General features: G+C 42.2%; 1 protein-coding gene across 4 annotated transcripts in view; it reads right to left on the bottom strand.

Moving 5' to 3' along the window:
• Nucleotides 1–1,706: 1,706 nt before the first annotated feature.
• Nucleotides 1,707–18,996, bottom strand: part of LOC144113216 (uncharacterized) — a 40,746-nt gene continuing 23,456 nt past the window's right edge. For all 4 annotated transcript variants that reach the window (XM_077646192.1, XM_077646194.1, XM_077646195.1 and 1 more), the window contains 2 exons: nt 13,933–14,006; nt 1,707–8,782 (listed from right to left, as the gene is read on the bottom strand). In XM_077646192.1, the coding sequence (XP_077502318.1) occupies nt 4,652–8,782; nt 13,933–13,971 (4,170 nt within the window). In that variant the 5' untranslated portion in view covers nt 13,972–14,006 and the 3' untranslated portion in view covers nt 1,707–4,651. The remainder of the gene's footprint in view (nt 8,783–13,932; nt 14,007–18,996) is intronic.

The raw sequence follows: 18,996 nt of genomic DNA, 5'->3' as shown, positions 1-18,996 counted from the left end.
GACGGCACGAAGATAATCGGAAAAGAAAAGAGCAAGACGATAAGGCTTTACCTAGAACCTTTTTATATTCAGACGACGGCAAACACACTTAATCGCAACGAAGGCAATCTACCCCCGATATACTCCCGCTGCTTGCGTCATATCATGAAATTTATATAACTTACCTTCACTCCTGTCTTTCTTTCATTGTGAACAAGGCCCCCGTAAGGCGGGGCCGAAACGTAATCTTTTTAACGATTGGTCGGCGCTTTAAGATTTTCCGCCATGCTTTGACAGCACGCGCTGCCAGCATGCACGCGCCCAAATCCGCGCAGCCAATCAAGTCTCCGCGCGCGGAATGTGATCGAAGGCCGCCGTTATAGACGCGCCGCTTGCAGGGGCGGTGCGTGCAGTTCGATATATGGCAATTCGACTTTTACACAGGATTTTCAAGAGTATAATCTGCGTTCGATATAGTCAGGGGAATTTCACTGCACATGATGATCCATGTTTACTGCCTTGCACATCATTCCAAAGAACACACAACGAAAAGCTTGGTATCTCTATCCTATTAAAATTATTTTTCCCAAATAGCAGAATTTCTACACCATGGCAGTGAATCACATCCTTTGAGATGGTTGGGGCACTGACATCCTTGTGTGTGCACATGGCTTATTAACATCTCAAAGCTGCTGTACATTAGCAGTTGATGTCCTGGGACATGACAGAGAGGAAGGTCCCGTTGCTCACCCAATTGGGTTACACATTGTATTGCTGTATACCCTCTCATTCTGTACCACCCACTCCTGCCTAAGGCACGACATCCAGGCTGGCAGTAACGGAAACATTTTTGAAAAACATACTCCCCTTTCCCACCCAGTTAAAAAAAAGCACTTTCAAGGATTGGAATTGTAATAATTAAGCAATGAAGCAATTTCGTTATTTGAGACAGCATCTACAGCTCTCTCGGGTGTACCAATAAACATGGCTAAGAGGTTCATCAGGACTGAAACATTAACCGTTTACAACACTGACCACGACATGGCTAAACACAAGACAAGCACACAGCACACAACCACTTCCAGAATTCATCTTTTTGGAGTTGTAATCAGTTTTCCTCTGCCAATGCCGCACTGTGAGCTGAGGCACACTGTAGTGGAAGGCTCCATATTAATTTCGAGGGTTTCTTAACATGCACTGCAACCTCAGTACATGAACACTTATATATTTTGTGTCCATAAAAATGCGCCTACCAGGAATGGGATCAAACCCGCAAAATCGTACTAAGCTGCTGAGCATTGTGGCCATTAAGCCGCCACTGAGCATGAGGGAAGCTCGTGCAACTCTGCATGCATGCACAGGCCTCCCTTTACTTCACAACAGGAATGTTGAAGCAGTAATGTAGCAGAACCAGTCGGAGATATATTTTGCGCATCACAAAACACAGGGCTATAACTGCAACATGAACTAAAACATGAAGCCAAGTTGTTAATGCCATATAGAGCACTAACTGTATAAACTGCACCACCAGGTGGGGCAATGGCACAACACTTAACAATGAGCAAGAAAGTGACATTAGAGCAAGACATTGCTTCCTAGATTTGCAGCACTACAAATGAAAATGAAGGAAGCATGAAGTGCCCCAGAATCAGTGTAACTTTTTTTCACTAAAGAAAAAAAAATAGCACCAGAATGTTGTGTAAAGACACAAAAGGAAAGAGAGGCGATTGGCAATGGTATGCAGACATTTAATGTCTCATCAAAAAAGTCCCAATAACAAACAAAAGGAAGTATACAAGCAATCTACATCTCAATGTCCCATAGTGTTGCAAGGCTAGCAACATGTGCACTGGACATGCACACTCTTTTAGATGCCAATGTGTGCAGAGATGCCTACCCGAAGCTTTCGGTCCAAGTTTGATTTTAGAAGGTAAAAGAAAATGGGAGATGAATGTGACAATATAAGCATACTCATTTTTCAACAACACAAACAAGACATAAAAGTTAGCAACATGTGCACTGGACATGCACACTCTTTTAGATGCCAATGTGTGCCCGAAGCTTTCGGTCCAAGTTTGATTTTAGAAGGTAAAAGAAAATGGGAGATGAATGTAACAATATAAGCATACTCATTTTTCAACAACACAAACAAGACATAAAAGTTAGCAACATGTGCACTGGACATGCACACTCTTTTAGATGCCAATGTGTGCCCGAAGCTTTCGGTCCAAGTTTGATTTTAGAAGGTAAAAGAAAATGGGAGATGAATGTGACAATATAAGCATACTCATTTTTCAACAACACAAACAAGACATAAAAGTTAGCAACATGTGCACTGGACATGCACACTCTTTTAGATGCCAATGTGTGCCCGAAGCTTTCGGTCCAAGTTTGATTTTAGAAGGTAAAAGAAAATGGGAGATGAATGTGACAATATAAGCATACTCATTTTTCAACAACACAAACAAGACATAAAAGTTAGCAACATGTGCACTGGACATGCACACTCTTTTAGATGCCAATGTGTGCCCGAAGCTTTCGGTCCAAGTTTGATTTTAGAAGGTAAAAAAAAATGGGAGATGAATGTGACAATATAAGCATACTCATTTTTCAACAACACAAACAAGACATAAAAGTTAGCAACATGTGCACTGGACATGCACACTCTTTTAGATGCCAATGTGTGCCCGAAGCTTTCGGTCAAAGTTTGATTTTAGAAGGTAAAAGAAAATGGGAGATGAATGTGACAATATAAGCATACTCATTTTTCAACAACACAAACAAGACATAAAAGTTAGCAACATGTGCACTGGACATGCACACTCTTTTAGATGCCAATGTGTGCCCGAAGCTTTCGGTCCAAGTTTGATTTTAGAAGGTAAAAGAAAATGGGAGATGAATGTGACAATATAAGCATACTCATTTTTCAACAACACAAACAAGACATAAAAGTTAGCAACATGTGCACTGGACATGCACACTCTTTTAGATGCCAATGTGTGCCCGAAGCTTTCGGTCCAAGTTTGATTTTAGAAGGTAAAAGAAAATGGGAGATGAATGTGACAATATAAGCATACTCATTTTTCAACAACACAAACAAGACATAAAAGTTAACACTAAGCATGGAACACACACAGACATTTCACACAGATCATTACTTGATCAGTAGAGGGAGGACAAGAAAACACAGCAGAACTGCACCAATTAAGGTTCAGTACCTGTCAGTGAAGAAAAGCAAAATGCAAAGTAATGCTAGCTCCTCCCATTCTCCAACATTCATTTTGCTGGACATGAGCGCAATGTGCATTACAATAAAACTCACACTCAATAAAAATATAACTTCAATAAATTTGGCAAACATGCTATGGACCTAAACAATGACAAAAAAAAACAATACTGTGCAAAATAATGGCACTCTAGCTTTTATGGATGTGCCTTTTCTTGTATTATAATTTTACACAGACCTAGGCAATGACAAAAAAAAAAACAATACTGTGCAAAATAATGGCACTCAAGCTTTTTTGGATGTGCCTTTTCTTGTATTATAATTTTATAAATACAATGTTTTGGATGTGCCTTTTCTTGTATTATAATTTTATAAATACAATGTACCTTAAACATTCCTTCAAAGTGGCAAAACTACTTCACAAATGGCATATTATGGTAACCCTTTACTGAATGGTGTCTTAGTGCACATTTTTTCAATGCACTTTGTGCAAGGAGAAACTGTCCACTAAGACCGAGCGCTCATTTTTTTCTTATGTTCCTATTCAAAAAGGAATGCCAACTGCCGAAATCCAGGGTCCAAGCCTGCACAAAGTAATTCCTGATCTGGGGACAATACTGGCTTTCAATTGTGCCCTTTTCCGTAGCGATTCACTGTAGGCAGCTTTCAGCGTCAATCAGGCATGCAATAGAAGAAAGAGGAGACAGAAAGTAATCAAACAAAGATTGCACAGGTACCCTTATTACAAAAATGCGCAAATGTATGCAGGTATTATGACAAAGAACATGCCTCCTTGACTAAGGTGTGTGCTAGTTCCCAGATGTAACACTCGAGACCAGAAATGGAGCATATGCCTGATGCAATATTATCTACACTGAAAACAACAGCAATACGTCAGTCAGCTGCTCCAGCTACACCAGCTGCAAAAGGTGTACTCTTGGTAACACTACTTCATCACCAGATTTTACAACAAAGCACTTTAAATATAGATTGTGCAGGTCAAATACTGACATCAGTGAATGAAAATGATACACCACAGAACCGTGTGCAAGCTCTTGGGGCCTCTCTGAGGCTGGAAGTAGCACCGGCACAAGAAGGAAGAACACTTGAAAAAGAAAACTCACACATGAAGAAGTGGCATGTTTTTCCCCATTTTGTTTTTTTCTTCACTTAAAAGAACACTACAATGAACACATGACTCAATATGTCAGCTGTGGGCCTTCACAACGTAATGATTTAAAAAAACAGTGAAACTCAACAAAAGCTAAAGCTGTGTACCAGACCAATGTAGATGAGCTTTCCAATATCTGTTGCACACATATCGGCACTTTTGTTCACATACTTGTAACGCCAAATTTATACGCACAGGAGAAAAAAAAACAGTGGTGAAGTTGGTGATGGAGAAAAATGAAGACAACAAACAAGTGACTGTGAAAGGTAACAAACTCACGTGGGGGCATTACTGTTTGTACTTTTTGAGGGCTCAGTGTGCCAATCAAACAGGCTTCTAGAGTGTGAGCAGTCATTTTTGTGGTGCCTCACAATATTCTCCATTCGAGTTGAACGAAAGCCACATTTTGAACAGTGATAGTTTGTCGCTGCTTTGTCATTTGAGGAACTTGGCTTCTGGCAGCGAATTCTTATGTCTCCAGCAAACAAATCGGTTACAGAGGGAATTCGATTGCCAGTGACAGGAGTTTCGGTGGTATCGTCGCCATCCGCACTCTTTTTACAAGCCTCAGGCATTGCAGGTTCAGCAGGTTCAGCAGGTTCAGAGCGGCGCTTTCGAGCTCGCTTTGGTGCAGGTGTCTCATTAGTAACAAAAGAAGGCGTGTCCACTGGATGGCTTTTTCGCCCTGATGGCTTTTCTTTGGCTTTATACTTTTCCATTGTAGAAGTGGCCCCTTCTTTTCCCACCGCACCATCACCACTGCCAAATGGCTTTGGAAAAGAAGGCTTTCGTTTTGAGGACGACAAACCCCCTCTCTTAGCCCTTTTTTTTACTGCTGGTTCAGCGTGATTAGCTGCTTTCTTAGCTTGTTCAGTTTTAAAGACATTTAAAAGTACGTCGAACACCTCCTCTGACCTGCTTTTGGTTGTTTCAGCAGAAATGTCTTCACTTCCATAGGACTCAAAATCTTCATCATCACTGTCTGGGATGATGATCCGCTTTCTTGGTTTTGTTGGTGTACGAAGATTCCAGCGTTTCTTACCCGAAGAACTGCCTTCTTGCCCATCCCATTTTTTTTCCTCTGCGTCAGAAGGATGAGATGATGGACCTGGCTTTCCAAGTGAGCATTCAACTTTTTGTTCTTTTTTCCGCTTTTTCTTGCCCAATGAACCAGAAGCTGCAGATGATGGACCTGGCTTTTCAGCTGCCACATCTGGCTTTTCAGCAGCCACATTTGTCTTTTCAGGTGGTGGAGAACTTACTGCAATCCTGGATTTTTTCTTGCGCAATGAACCAGAAGCTGCAGATGATGGACCTGGCTTTTCAGCTGCCACATCTGGCTTTTCAGCAGCCACATTTGTCTTTTCAGGTGGTGGAGAACTTACTGCAATCCTGGATTTTTTCTTGCGCAATGAACCAGAAGCTGCAGATGATGGACCTGGCTTTTCAGCAGCCACATTTGTCTTTCCAGGTGGTGGAGAACTTACTGCAATGCTGGATTTTTTCTTGCCCAATGAACCAGAAGCTGCAGATGATGGACCTGGCTTTTCAGCAGCCACATTTGTCTTTTCAGGTGGTGGAGAACTTACTGCAATGCTGGATGGTGCTGGTGACGCTTCTTGGCTAGGAACCAGATCAAGAGCAGCAAGCACTTTTTCATCAGAACTTTCAGCACATATCGCTTCCTTAGTGTTCAGGTCATTAGCTTCTGGTGGAGAAGGCACTCGGACATTTTGGTTACCCTTATCAATGGCATCACCATTGTCCCTCTCTTTTCTGTCCTGCAGCTCACAGTGAGAGGATTCAGGATTTTCTACAGCTTCTCTGTGTACATCTTGAAACTCAACGTTAGGCTTTTGATACTCTCCCTTGCTATCAACCTTAGGTGCTTGATCACTGTGCTCACATTCAATTTCTCGTTCTCGTGAATCTGAACTGTCAGACGCAGCTTTGTCGCAAACTGTATCAATATTCCTTGTTTCTGTTTCTGCTCGCAACTTTTCATCACTGTCTGAGTGCAACGAAATTGGTGAATGAGTTGCATTCTGTTCCTCTGCCAGGTCAACTTTGCTTTTCAAAGCATTTGCAACACCTATGTCTCTTGATGCTTCCTGGTGATCACTCACATTACTTTGCGTCACCTCATGACTATTACTGGTGGGAGAGTCTTCAAACTTGCTTGCTGCAAGGCTACTTGTAGCAGGGTCACAAACAGTTCCGTCTTGCTTGTTTGGTACTTCACGCGACATTTTCATGTCACTAGGTGGTTCATTTTGTGCTTCCCCCCGACCAGGCTTTGTCTGAAAATCCAGTGATTTCTCTGTGTTATCTTCTGCGGCAGTGGAAGGCTTCTCTGATGGAGTTTTTCCCACAGGTAACTGTTGTGACACTTCTTGTTCATCTTCCATGTTTATGTTACTGTTTGCAATGTCAACATTTTGTTCGTTTTCAACCTCTTCTGTTACTTCTTGCGATTTTTCTTCTTGTTCTTCTGACACGTCTACTTCAGAATTTTCTCCATGTTTCTCTTTTACAGGTGGCGTACCCTCACCATCAGATTCCTCAAAGTCGTCTGCATCAACACTATGGCTGGTTTGACAGAGTTCCTTTTGGGTGACAGCAGATTTGATGACAGAGCCTTTAGGCTTCTCTTCACCTTCCAGACTGCTGTTTGGAGTTGCAGTGACTGAAGGCAAAGAAACTTCCTCAGTAGTAGCGTCAACATATGTACGGGTCCGGGAACATTTTTCTGGAGGCACATGTGCTGCCTTTTCATCTTTGACACCCGGCAAGTGTTCACCATGAAACTGCTTGCACTGCTGCTTGCTGTCCTCACTTGCTGTTGTATGCCTTTTGGCTTCCTTCTCCTCAAGACTGTTTTGTTTGAGTGCAGATCCAAGGCCACTGTCCTCATCACGAAATGAACATTTTTCGTGGCCCTCAGTGCCTGATGCAACAGTACCTCTATTCAAAGCAGCCTCACGGTGAACTGGAAGTTTCCCGTCACTGCATGTGGACGTTGCTGCCTTAGCAGTCATTTTGGCAGCATCCCGATCATTTAGCCTCTTGAACAGTTGAGCACCCAAGCCCTTCTCAGCGGCCTCCTGTGACTCAGCTGTGGTGCCCTCCGCCACCACCTGGGCAGGTTCATCACTTTTGCTTTCAGGTATACATGCTGTTGGAGGGTCTGCAGAGACGTGCTCGCTTGTGTTTTGAGGTGCACGCACCAAATCCAGTGCCTCTGTACCTTCACTTGTACTGCCAATATCCTTCTGGACAGCAAATTCAGCCGTTCCCTTCTCCATAGTGAGGTCATTCGGCAGTAATACATTAGCAAGGTCCAATCTCCTCCTAACAGCAGATGAAGCCGGTGGGATTTTGGAACTGTTGCAGTCAACATCTATGGCAGCTTCTCTGGCTTGTGCAGATGACACAGACTTGTGGCTTGAATGTTTATCTTTTACATGTACAATGTCCCCACCCACAGTGCCATTTTGCTTTTCTTCAGTGCCTCCTGCTCGTTTAGCACCTGGTGACACAACAATTTTCCGCTGTCCTAGACTGCCACACTGAGCTAGGGAAATCGATATCCGAAAACTGTCTGCTCCATCAGATGGATCACGCACACCCAGAGGAGAAGTTGCCAAAGGCACAGGCCTACTTTCCTTTTGAAATTCTGAGTTCTCCTGTGAAGGATAAACAACTCCTGTCTTGTCGCGACTGTCTTCAGGAATCACATTTATTCCTTCCTTGCCATTCACTTCTGGTGATTTCTCAACCCCTGGCTGTCGCTCTGATTGGACACTAGTTCCTGCTTCAGTGCACTCCCCTGGCAAGACATTTATTCCTTCCTTGCCATTCACTTCTGGTGATTTCTCAACCCCTGGCTGTTGCTCTGATTGGACACTAGTTCCTGCTTCAGTGCACTCCCCTGGCAAGTTATCCTTTGGATCCTCTTGGTACAGGAGCTGAGTCTCAAGAACTGCAGCAGACTCTTCAACTGGTGCACTTTCCAGGCTTACCATCTTCTCACTGGTGTCCTCAGACAATATCAGCAGCTGCTGTCCTTCAGTGGTGGTAACAGCTTCTACACCAGCAAACTCCTGAGGGAGTGTTGCTGAGATGGCATTCTCTAGCTGATTAACAGTGAAAGTTGCCTGGTCTCCAAGCAATGTTTCAGAGTTTTCAGCAAAAGCTTGAACGACATCATCTTCTGAACCCCCTAGTACAACAATAATATTCTGCCCTTCTTTCCCCTCTTCAGCCATTAGCACGTGCTCCCTAAGTGCTTCAGGTGGAAGGTAGAAGGTGTTGTCGCCTTCAACAAGCTGCAGGCCCGAGTTTTCCAGGTCAAAGTAGCCGATAACTTGAGCTTCCTCTTGGACCACTGGTTCTGCCTCTGAAACCTGAGAAATAAAAATGACAAACTCTGTTAAACACTCATGTTACTTACGGCTGCTAATATTAGTTACTCCAACACCAAACGAGATACTTGCCTTAGGACCGCTGTAATAAATGCAGGTGCAGAAAATGTCAAAGTAAGCCAAGCATGATGGCATTTACATATAATGAATCACTAGAGCTGTTCTCTTCTGTTTACAGTAATTCAGGTAACATGAGAATTTAATGAAGTTCAACAATAGTTTCCAGTGAAATGCATTTTTTTTAAGGCTGTATGTAGCTTAGCATATTTCAATACTACAAGCTTTGATAGTGTGTAGGTGCTACTCGCGATTTTCATGAAAGAGACACCACACTGCAGTAGCACCACTAAAAGGACTGGTGTGAGTGAAACTGCATCTTCTGCTGCATAGGCTTAGTAGATGGCAATTGCAATTGGATATGGCAGTCAAAAATGCACAGCAAAATAAATTCCAAAACTCTGCAGCATGGATATTTATAACATCAAGATGGAAAAGCTGCTGAGTGCTATTCTGTCAATTCTCTGATGACAGCTACAAAAGAAGAGAAATATTATGGAAATGTTAATCTGAACAGCAGATTGAAATACTCGCAGGATTTTCATCCTGAGGAGACAAGATGATATGCCTCTGATTGCCTGAACATAAATTACGTCGCCAGAAGACATATTTCTGCATGAGAACTAACTTCATGATCAGCGTTACACTGGGCGGTGTTTCCACTTTTAGCAGTGTACAGCTTGTCTTATATGTGGGGGACGATTGACACTTGGTTTATATGGCATGTCCCATGTTAGTTCAACTACCACACAGACATTCATTTTTTTTTGTTCCAGCCTAGGTGCATGCCATGACTAGGAGGAAGCTCTGGTCAAGCAACAAGCCTCTTATAATAAGAGCCTGAATAACTAAAAGGCAGTCTTGCACAACGAAGTGTCCAGCACATACGTTTAGGAACGGCCATGTTTCAAGTGAAAACATCGAAAGTCACCTTGGTAGCAACAGTCATTACCACGATATCCACGCGTAGAGAGGCTAAGGATTTTTATGCTGGGCCAGCAGAGCATAATGACATCCTTAAATTCCTTTTCGCACCTCATTACAAGCTCAGGCCAAGCCACACCCCATTATTGCCAGGATCAGCCACTCGCAGTGGTGGATAATAAAAATGAAGCCGAGAAAGAGCACTGTTCTACTACCAGGCCTTGCACTATACAGCATGCCTTTGTCTCACTGCTGCTTATAAACAAGAACATCAAAAGAAAGCAAATGGTCCAGGAAAATAGCACGCGGAAAAGTCGGCGCTGCTTCTGTGTTTTCACCTGTACACATAACACTTAAGCCTGCATGGATTAGAATAACGCAATTTGTTTGCTTTGATTGTATTGTCTTATCTATTTGCTGTGCTTAATAACAGATCTTGGTGGCACCAGAGGCATAGAATGACAATGATGAAGCGTGAAAAAAATAAACATAGAATAGAAATGAAATTGCCATATCGATCCACCCTTGGTTACAAGAACTGATGAACAAGGTTTAATGTAAAATAGTGCAGCTTTATAACTTAAAATTCATGTGATTGTGGGTGCTGGACTTGTACCTTATTCTCACAATGACAATTGCAAAGACTTGCTTGTCTATAATGTTGCAAAGAAGCGTGTTGCGTTGTGTTGGGTTTTATGGCACATAGGCAGCTAAGGCCATCAAGCGCCAAGCTCAAGGTACAGAATAAGTTTCCTGTAGAATGTTTACAAATTTAAAATATTATCGATTGTATAGATGGCCTAAGCGATTGTACTGTCTAGTAATAACAGAGGGGAAGAAATTTGAAAATGGCTAATTGTAAAAGCCTTAAAGAAGGTCAGGTAGCCTCAGCGGCTATCCTTGGCTGGGCAAGGATCCTATGGCTCCCAACCAATCAAATAAAAACCTCAGCCTTCTTCTCAGGAATGAGAAAGTGGCTGAAGGTGTACCATGCAATAAAGCGCACCAGTGGTTCAAAATTTAGTTTTTCAAGTATCCCTGCTTCTTTTAAAAACCAAAAATATAAGGTATGTTAACGATGGCATTATCATCTAAGAGCAGTGTTGGATGAAAAGGAATGCATTCATTATAAAATTGTGTAAAGAACTTTTTTTAGTTTTTTCAGTTTCACAGAGGAGAATAAAATGTGGCTAATCGTAAGTCATCTCCGCATTGTCCGCAAACAGGTTTGTCGTTTTGTTAGCAGGAAGTTGTGCGTAAGGTGCGTGTGGCCTATTCGGAGACTGCATAAGATCACTTCCTTGAAACGTTCCTGGTGCACATAGGACTTAAATTCACCTAAAACCAGTTTTACCAAGTGTAGTTTACTATTTACTTCATTGTTCTAAGCCGACTGCCATTTTTTCCTTTGTTTCCTTTCTACTAATTTCATGCAATCATTAAAGGGTATATTTTCTTCTTTTATTCCCTTGCCACGAGCTTTAGCTGCACACAAATCTGCTCTCTCATCATTGCCTTTTATTCCGGCCTGACTCGGGACCCAGCAGAATTTTGTTTTGTCCTCGTGCTGTGGCTGTTACAATGTTGTGTATGATGTAACCAAGCAGAGGGGTGCTTGCATTTTTAGAATGGAGAGCTGTAAGTGCACTTAAAGGAGTCTGCGTAAATAATAGCATTTTTGAGGTTCTCGCTTAGTATCTTTTATATGGCCACACATACTGCGTAGCACTCCACGGTGGTGGTCGTACTATTTCCTCCGAATTCCCTCGCACCACTGCGCTTCCTACATAACTGTTTTTGATCCATCAGTATAAAATTCTGTAAAACTACTGTATTTTTCTTCGAGGGCAAGGAATTCTTGTATTTTATGATTGTAGGAAAACTGTACCATGGAGGCAGTGTAACCCGTCTTCGGCCAATGTCAGGTAATGTATATAGTACTCCGAGGTTCTGGCATATCTCTTCAAAACGCAGAAGGACTGGTCTAATAGCTAGCGGTTTGTTGTTAAACAGAATTCTGGATGGGCACTTTGTGACTATGGGGTAACATAACTGTTAGGGCATCGAATGGATTTTTAATATGTATGGGCATGTGAGCATGGTTCTTCTGTCTCTAAGTGATGGTCCGTTGGTTTCAACATAAAGACTGTTTATAGGCGACGTCCTGTAAGCACCAGTTGAAAGACGTAAACCTAAATTGTGCACTGGGTCGAGTCGTTTCAAGTACGATGGCCTTGCTGAACCATACACTATACTACCATAGTATAAGCAGGATCGTACCACAGAGCGGTAAATTTTTAGAAGGCTTGCCCTGTCAGAACCCCAGTGTTTATGTGAAAGGACTTTGAGTATCTTCAGCGATCAGGAAGTTTTCTTTTTTAGCGCGTTAATACGAGTCAGGAAAGTTTTTTGTCAAATGTTATGCCTAAATATTTGTGTTCATTTTTTAAGAGAAACTCGGTTTCATTCAGATGTAGAGTGAATCTGCCTGTATTCCTCGTTCGAGTGAGAAAATAACGGCTACTGTTTTCTGTGCAGAAAACCGGAAGCCATTTTTGTCTGCCCATGCTGCCAGTTTGTTTATTGTTAAATATGTTTGTCTTTCGCATGTCGATATGTTGGAGGATGTGCAAGCTATGTGGAGGTCGTCTACATAAAGTGGATACATAACAAACCTTGCTATTATTTTACTAAGAAAATTCATTTTTACAATAAATAGAGTTGTGCTTAAAATACACCCTTGAGGCACTCCATTTTCCTGAATAAAATACCTCGAAAGGGTTGAGCCTAGGCGGACATTAAACGAACGGTTAGACAAAAAGTCTTTAAGGGAGTTCAGCATTCTGCCACGGATGCCGAGCTCAGCTAAGTCCTGAAGAATCCCGAACCTCCAGGTTGTATCATATGCTCTTTCTAAATCGACAAATACAGCAAGGCAGTGTTGCTTGTGTATGAAAGCTTCTCTGACAGTATTTTCAAGATGAACTAGGTGATCTGTAGTGGAGCACGCCTTCTTAAAACCACAATGGTGGACATCCAGAAGCTCCCAGTCTTCTAACATGAACGTTAGTCTGATATTCAATAGACTTTCAAAGGATTTCGCTACACAGCTTGTCAGAGCTATGAGCCTATAGCTGCTAGGAAGGGTAGGGGGTTTTCCGGGTTTTAAAAATGGAACAATGATGGCCTTCTTCCGGGCTTTGGGAATTTTCCCCGATACCCAAACTTTGTTAAAAAATCTTAAAAGTGCCTCTACAGCCGGTTCAGAGAGATGGGCTAACATTTGATAATGTATTTTGTCAGGGCCGGGTGCAGTTTGCTTACTGGCGAACAGTGCTTTATTAATTTCTTAAACTATAAGTAAATTATTGTAGGATTCATTTGTACCGCCACTTGAGGGCAGTCTGTTTTTCAGCCGTGTTTTTGTATTTTAGGAATGAATCTGTGTAGTGAGATGAACTGAAGACTGCAGAAAAATATTCACTCAAAATGTCTGCCTGTTCTAAATTTGTCTGCATACCAGGGGCTGACAGAAAATGAGCTGCGAATGGGGAGCAGCTGCCATTTATCTTTTTAACCATCTGCCAAATTTGTTTTGATGTGGTTGAGCTGTTTACTGACGACAAGTAACCTTGCCATGAAGTCTTTTCGGCCTTACAGCGAATATATAAGGCTTTTGCTCTGGACTTTTTGAAGCTGATGAAATTCTCCTTCTTTGGATATCTATAGAAAATTCCCCAGGCTTTGTTTTGCCTCGTTTTTGCGTCTCGGCATTCTTGTGTGCTTTGAGATTTTGTTTTACTACACCAGACGACTGTAGAATTGCTAGGCGTGCAGCAATTAAAATACAGTTTGTGATAGATTCATTTAGTTCGTTTATTATCTGAAACTGATTTACAGGCTGGCCCTTTCTCTAAAAAGTGCCCAGTCGGCTAAATGTAACTTCCAACATCGTGGTTTCATTGGGATGACTTGCGGTGGGGATGTTAGGCTGATTAATACAGGGAGGTGATCGCTGCCATATGGGTTGTCGATGACATCCAATTTAAGATCGCTAAAAACAGAAGGTCAACTAAAAGACAAATCTATGGAATTGTCAGCTGATGAGAGACAGTTCTTACTCACATACAAAGTGACAAAGCAGAACAAACCTGATGGCATGCCATGCTTGGTTCACCTGCAGAATCCATTGGCAAGGTAGATTACGTTGAAACACGTCTGGTGCCTAAGAAGAATGCAAAAGAACAAAGTGGTGTTGCAGTGCAGCATTTGTACAATATCTGGATGGCAGCTGCACCAAAAAAATTGTGTAGCAAAATGTTGTGCACCATGTTCAATTTAAAAGCTGAATCCAAACACCTCTGCTGAAGGACACAATACTACTTCAAAGGTGAACTGCAGTCCCATGTCCAGACCGCCAGCTATATTGTTTAAATAGGGCTAGCCCTTTCAACCGCTAGCACGAATCAATTTAGCACCCTTCGTGAAGGCACCAGCAATAATAAAGCCCTGCTAGCAATAAGCCTATGCAAAACATAAAAGCATTTACTAATTGCAAAAATGGCATAAGTTATCGCTTTGCAAAATTGGCATAAAACCACTGTGCTGAATATATTACATCAAAAAACAGCAAATCAGATTCCAGTAGCAGTAAAACAGCAGAGCTAAATAAGCATTTTCAAGACGTTTTAGCGCTTATAAGCGGCTTATACAACTCTCACTAGCATAGCTCAGCTAGTTAAGTACACTGCTGTTAACATGTACCAGGTGTATGGAGACCATACATAAACTCCCCCCTTAAAATACAAGAAACTAGTGCTACACCTAGTTTGTGCACCCAGAACAGGCAATGCCATTGAGCATGATGCTTTGGGTCAATTGTTTAGGGGAATCCCCAAGGTGGAGTAAATTTGTAATAATTACAAATTCGTAATAACTACCAATTTGTAATAATTACAAATTTACTTATAGCAAATTTACTCCACCTTGGGGGATTCTCCTAAACATTTGACCAACGCTGTTCTCACTTCGAGTTATTGATCAATTCACTCTAGCCCTACCATAATTATGCTTGCCGTCCCGATTAGCTCAATTGGTAGAGCGACTGCTCAGGTGAAGCAGTGGTCCCAGGTTCGAACCCCGGACCAGGACTAATTTTTCTTTAACTGCGAAGTTTCTGGAGTGTATCTGGCGTGCTCTGGAAATCATTTATGCTTGAAGCACCATCCATCAGCACAAGAAATCCCAGTGCCTCTACCACCAGCTAAGTGCCTTGCAAATGCAACTGATGACTATTTGATTGAAATGGTGCAAGCGCGATTTGACTGACGAACTTCGCTGAAAAGGTGTAACAAGTTGAAAGATGTCTGCAGTTACATGTTGCTGCAGAGAAACTGATGAGGATCAAAACTACAGTTGCAGAATTTCACTGAGGTGGAACCTATAAATAGTAATAAGGAGAATTCAAGGCGAATACACTCACTCACAGAGAAAATTTCTTTTAAGCAGTGTTTGTTGCACCGAGATTTATTGTTTGTAGGTGCTTCACATGGGTTGACCTGTCCATTCACTTGCCTCTCCCTGCCTGAAAGGTCTTGCACAATAATATAGGATTGCAAATACAACCAAGACTGTGTTGTTCACTGGTTTCCACACAAGCCACTCTTTTCCTGCTAGAAGCCTCATAAAAGCGCAGGAGACTGCAAACCTGACGTAGTCTGCAAGAGTACACAATCCAAGTAGCTAACTGAAAGCTTTAATGATGTGCCGAACAGGTTTATGGTTTATAGAAGTTTAACGCCACAAAGCGACTCAGGCTATGAGGGATGCCGTAGTGAAGGGCTCCACAAATTTCGACCATCTGGCACTCTTAAACTTGCACTGACACCGCACAATACATGGGCCTCCAGCATTTTGCCTCCATCGAAATTCGACCGGCGCGGCAGGGATCAAACCCACATCTTTTGGGTCAGCAGCCGAGTGCCATAACCACTCAGCCATCACGGCAGCCTGTGCTGAGCAAAGCCAAGACTCATGAAATGGCTGTACTGATGCTCAAGGCTGATGAAACTGCAGTGTTAAATGTTGGGAAATTTGGCATTCTTAAGAGCCATGCTTCGCAGCCTGACCCTTATGGTGTTGGTGCACCTCAAATGAGAACGAACAACCAATATTTTTATTTGAAGACCCATATTCATGAATGTCACTGAAAACAAAAATGAAATCCACCCCCCCCAAAAGGCTCCCTTTTTCATATTTGCTCCACCTTTTCACACTTTCAGGCCTTTCGTTGTGGTTGATAATCACAAGAAAGACAGTGAATGAGACAAACCAAGGACGCGAAGGGATGTACTTGTTCTGCTGTCATTTATTCTTAACTACTACTACTACTACTACTTTAACTACTATCTTGAGCGTATTGAGTTTTGTACCACATTTGAAAGATACTGGAGGCCACAACCGCATCATAGTGTCTTCACCCTGACAATAATAATAAATATAGTGCCGTACTGTTTACATGTCCTCAAATGACGATGTTGAGACTTGAGTGGTTTGCGTTCCCCACAAGTGAAGCTAGAAGGGGAGGGCTTTATCCTAACAGTGTTTTCAAAAATTCCATGAGGGGGTCTTTTTTTTTTATGTAAATCTCGATGTAGGTTTGTGGAGGAAGAAGTTGTAAGAGGTACAGACTTCGCAGTTGTAGAAGCACAAAACAATGAAGCAGGGGTAAAACAAGACAGGCATTGAGGGGTAGAGATGGTAAAGTATAGAAAAGTCGAACAATGCATTAGACAGTTTTAGTACAATGTGCGTAGACATAAGCAAAAGGATAGTGAGTGCTAAAAAAATACTGTGGCTTGCAATGCGCATATGTCAAATGCTACTGTGTAGCACATGCTTGCATTATGTATGCCAGGAGATAATATTACCGACATTTAAACGTGTTTTGAAGTGTGAAGGAGTGAATTCGTCATTGTTACTGCGTTTTAAAGTATGTTTGTGGGCTATAAATGGTGCATGGGGCTTTCACTTCACCTAATCTCGCCTGTCCTCATCATTAGCTTCAAGAACGCTTCGACTTCCACAATCATACAAAACTGGCACTGCTTTCAAGCATCTATGCTGCAACCTCAATGTTTCTTCCCAAAAAGAGTTGACTTTCCAGCCAGTTATTGCAAATGGTTTTAACAATGCTTATTTAGACATAGTTCATACTAATTACAGTAGGTGACAGAGTCAGATTGATCAGTAATCCTTGTACACCCAGAAAAGACAAGCTGTGTCCTATGATGCACTCCCCAAGGCACAATCCCCAGAAGTGCTTGTCTAAAGACCAGTTCCTCAGTGAAGAGGCTAGCTATGTTGCTAGAAAGCGAAAGAAGGCTCTCTAAAGTTACACATAATTTACACTCAGTATAGCACAGGCAACACAACTACGTGGAAAAATCATAACTTTGCCTGATGTGCCAATGAAAACAGGGGCTGGGCAAACTGCTTTGCAGATAAACAACATAACGCACTGCAACTGTTAACATTGATGCATCACTTATGGAATCGGCACACCTGTATACTCTTGCACTGAAACAGCGTTCAACCAAGCTGCCCAATGTTTCACTTGGCTCCTTCATATTGAGATGAATTTGTAACAGACAAGATCAATATGACCTGCAATAGACAAGCTATGGTAAGAGCTCACTTCCAAGGTGTCTGTCTAGTGGTGCACATAAGTACAATTGCACATGCAATGACTGCAATGTGAAGGTTGCAAATAATTGAATGCTCTGCGGTGTAGAGTGCCAAATGCTGTGGCAATGATGACACTTCACCGTTTTCAACAGCATCTAAATGCGTAACTTTTCTTGGCATTGCAAGGTCAGATTTAGCCACATATCGAGTGTTCAAGGTCATAATCAGTGCCACATTACCGTAAAACTAAAGAAGGAATATCATTCCCCCTCTTGTCTGCTGCAGTCTATATCAGTGCACTATGATGCTGCTAGAGCTTGCAGTGCATGCTCCAGCAATGATGTGATTGGCCCAGGTCACTTTGAAGCAGACAACATTTTGTTTTTGAGCAGCAAAATGAGCATTATGAGAAGGTTTGTGTGTATGTGTATGTACCATTATATAAATACACATAATTATTTAGTATACATACATGCATACATAAAGCAGACCCTGACACACTGAAAAACAGCAACGCATATAGTACCTTCTGGTTTGTAGTGACTTTTGCTGAATTAAAGCCAATTACCTAATTTTAGCTAATAAGTAGTCTTTTAATTCCACATTATGAAGGAGCATCAGCCCTGCCATACAATCTCCCTGTACAGATCCCACCAAAATATCTTCTATAGCTTTTAAAGAAAAAAACTGTATGCAGTAAAAAAAATGTGTGTATGTGTGCGCGGTCCAAACATGTATGGATACATACATATATGCTTGTGTGCATACATGCAAGTGTGCATTTGTGCGCATGACTGAGCGTGTGTGCATTATTCGTGAGTACACGACCAACGCGGCCGCCGCCAACAAGACATCACCCCCCCCCCCAAGCTCCTTTTAGTGTGCTCAAAGGTCGCTATTTTACCACCCAATTAGGTTTCAGCCAATTGTTGATATTCCCTCTATTTTCACAGCTCAGATTATTACAAAAATGAGACAAAGAAAAAAGCATTAACATAAGAACCGCTTCTACACTGCTCTGAACAGCACACTCACACACAAAAAGCAACGCCCTAAGTTTAGTGCACACGCATATTAATTGATTTTAAACTTCCAACAAGTGCTATCACCAATTTTCGGCACGCCAAATAAGAAGTCAACGTGAGCCCCGACCAAAAGTTTTGCAGTAGCATACTGTCTCCTACTCCAGCCAAGCAAAAACGAGAAACACACACCGGTGCCGTTTGCGAATGTTCGCGCCACCCACGTTTTGATCCTGCCCTTCAAACAGCTCGGGATGATCGCAGCAAGATGCCGGCGTGCTCCAGACTTGTTTTCTTATCTCTTTTTCATGGCACAGACTGACAAGGGACGCGGCCAACATGGTGCCCTACCTTGATCTAATGGCTGGCTGAACGATTCTAATCAAGACTGGGTTTGCTGATAGTGTTGCCTAAGCGAGACGCGGCCACAGTGCTAGATGTGGCGTTGACGTTTATTGTACTACACATGGCATTTTGGAGATGATCTGGCACAGACTACTCGCATTT

The sequence above is a fragment of the Amblyomma americanum genome, chromosome 1 (assembly GCF_052857255.1).
Source record: "Amblyomma americanum isolate KBUSLIRL-KWMA chromosome 1, ASM5285725v1, whole genome shotgun sequence".
Classification (NCBI taxonomy): domain Eukaryota; kingdom Metazoa; phylum Arthropoda; class Arachnida; order Ixodida; family Ixodidae; genus Amblyomma; species Amblyomma americanum.
The sequence above is the reverse complement of the archived record's forward strand: the minus strand, read 5'-3'. Positions and strand labels throughout refer to the sequence as shown.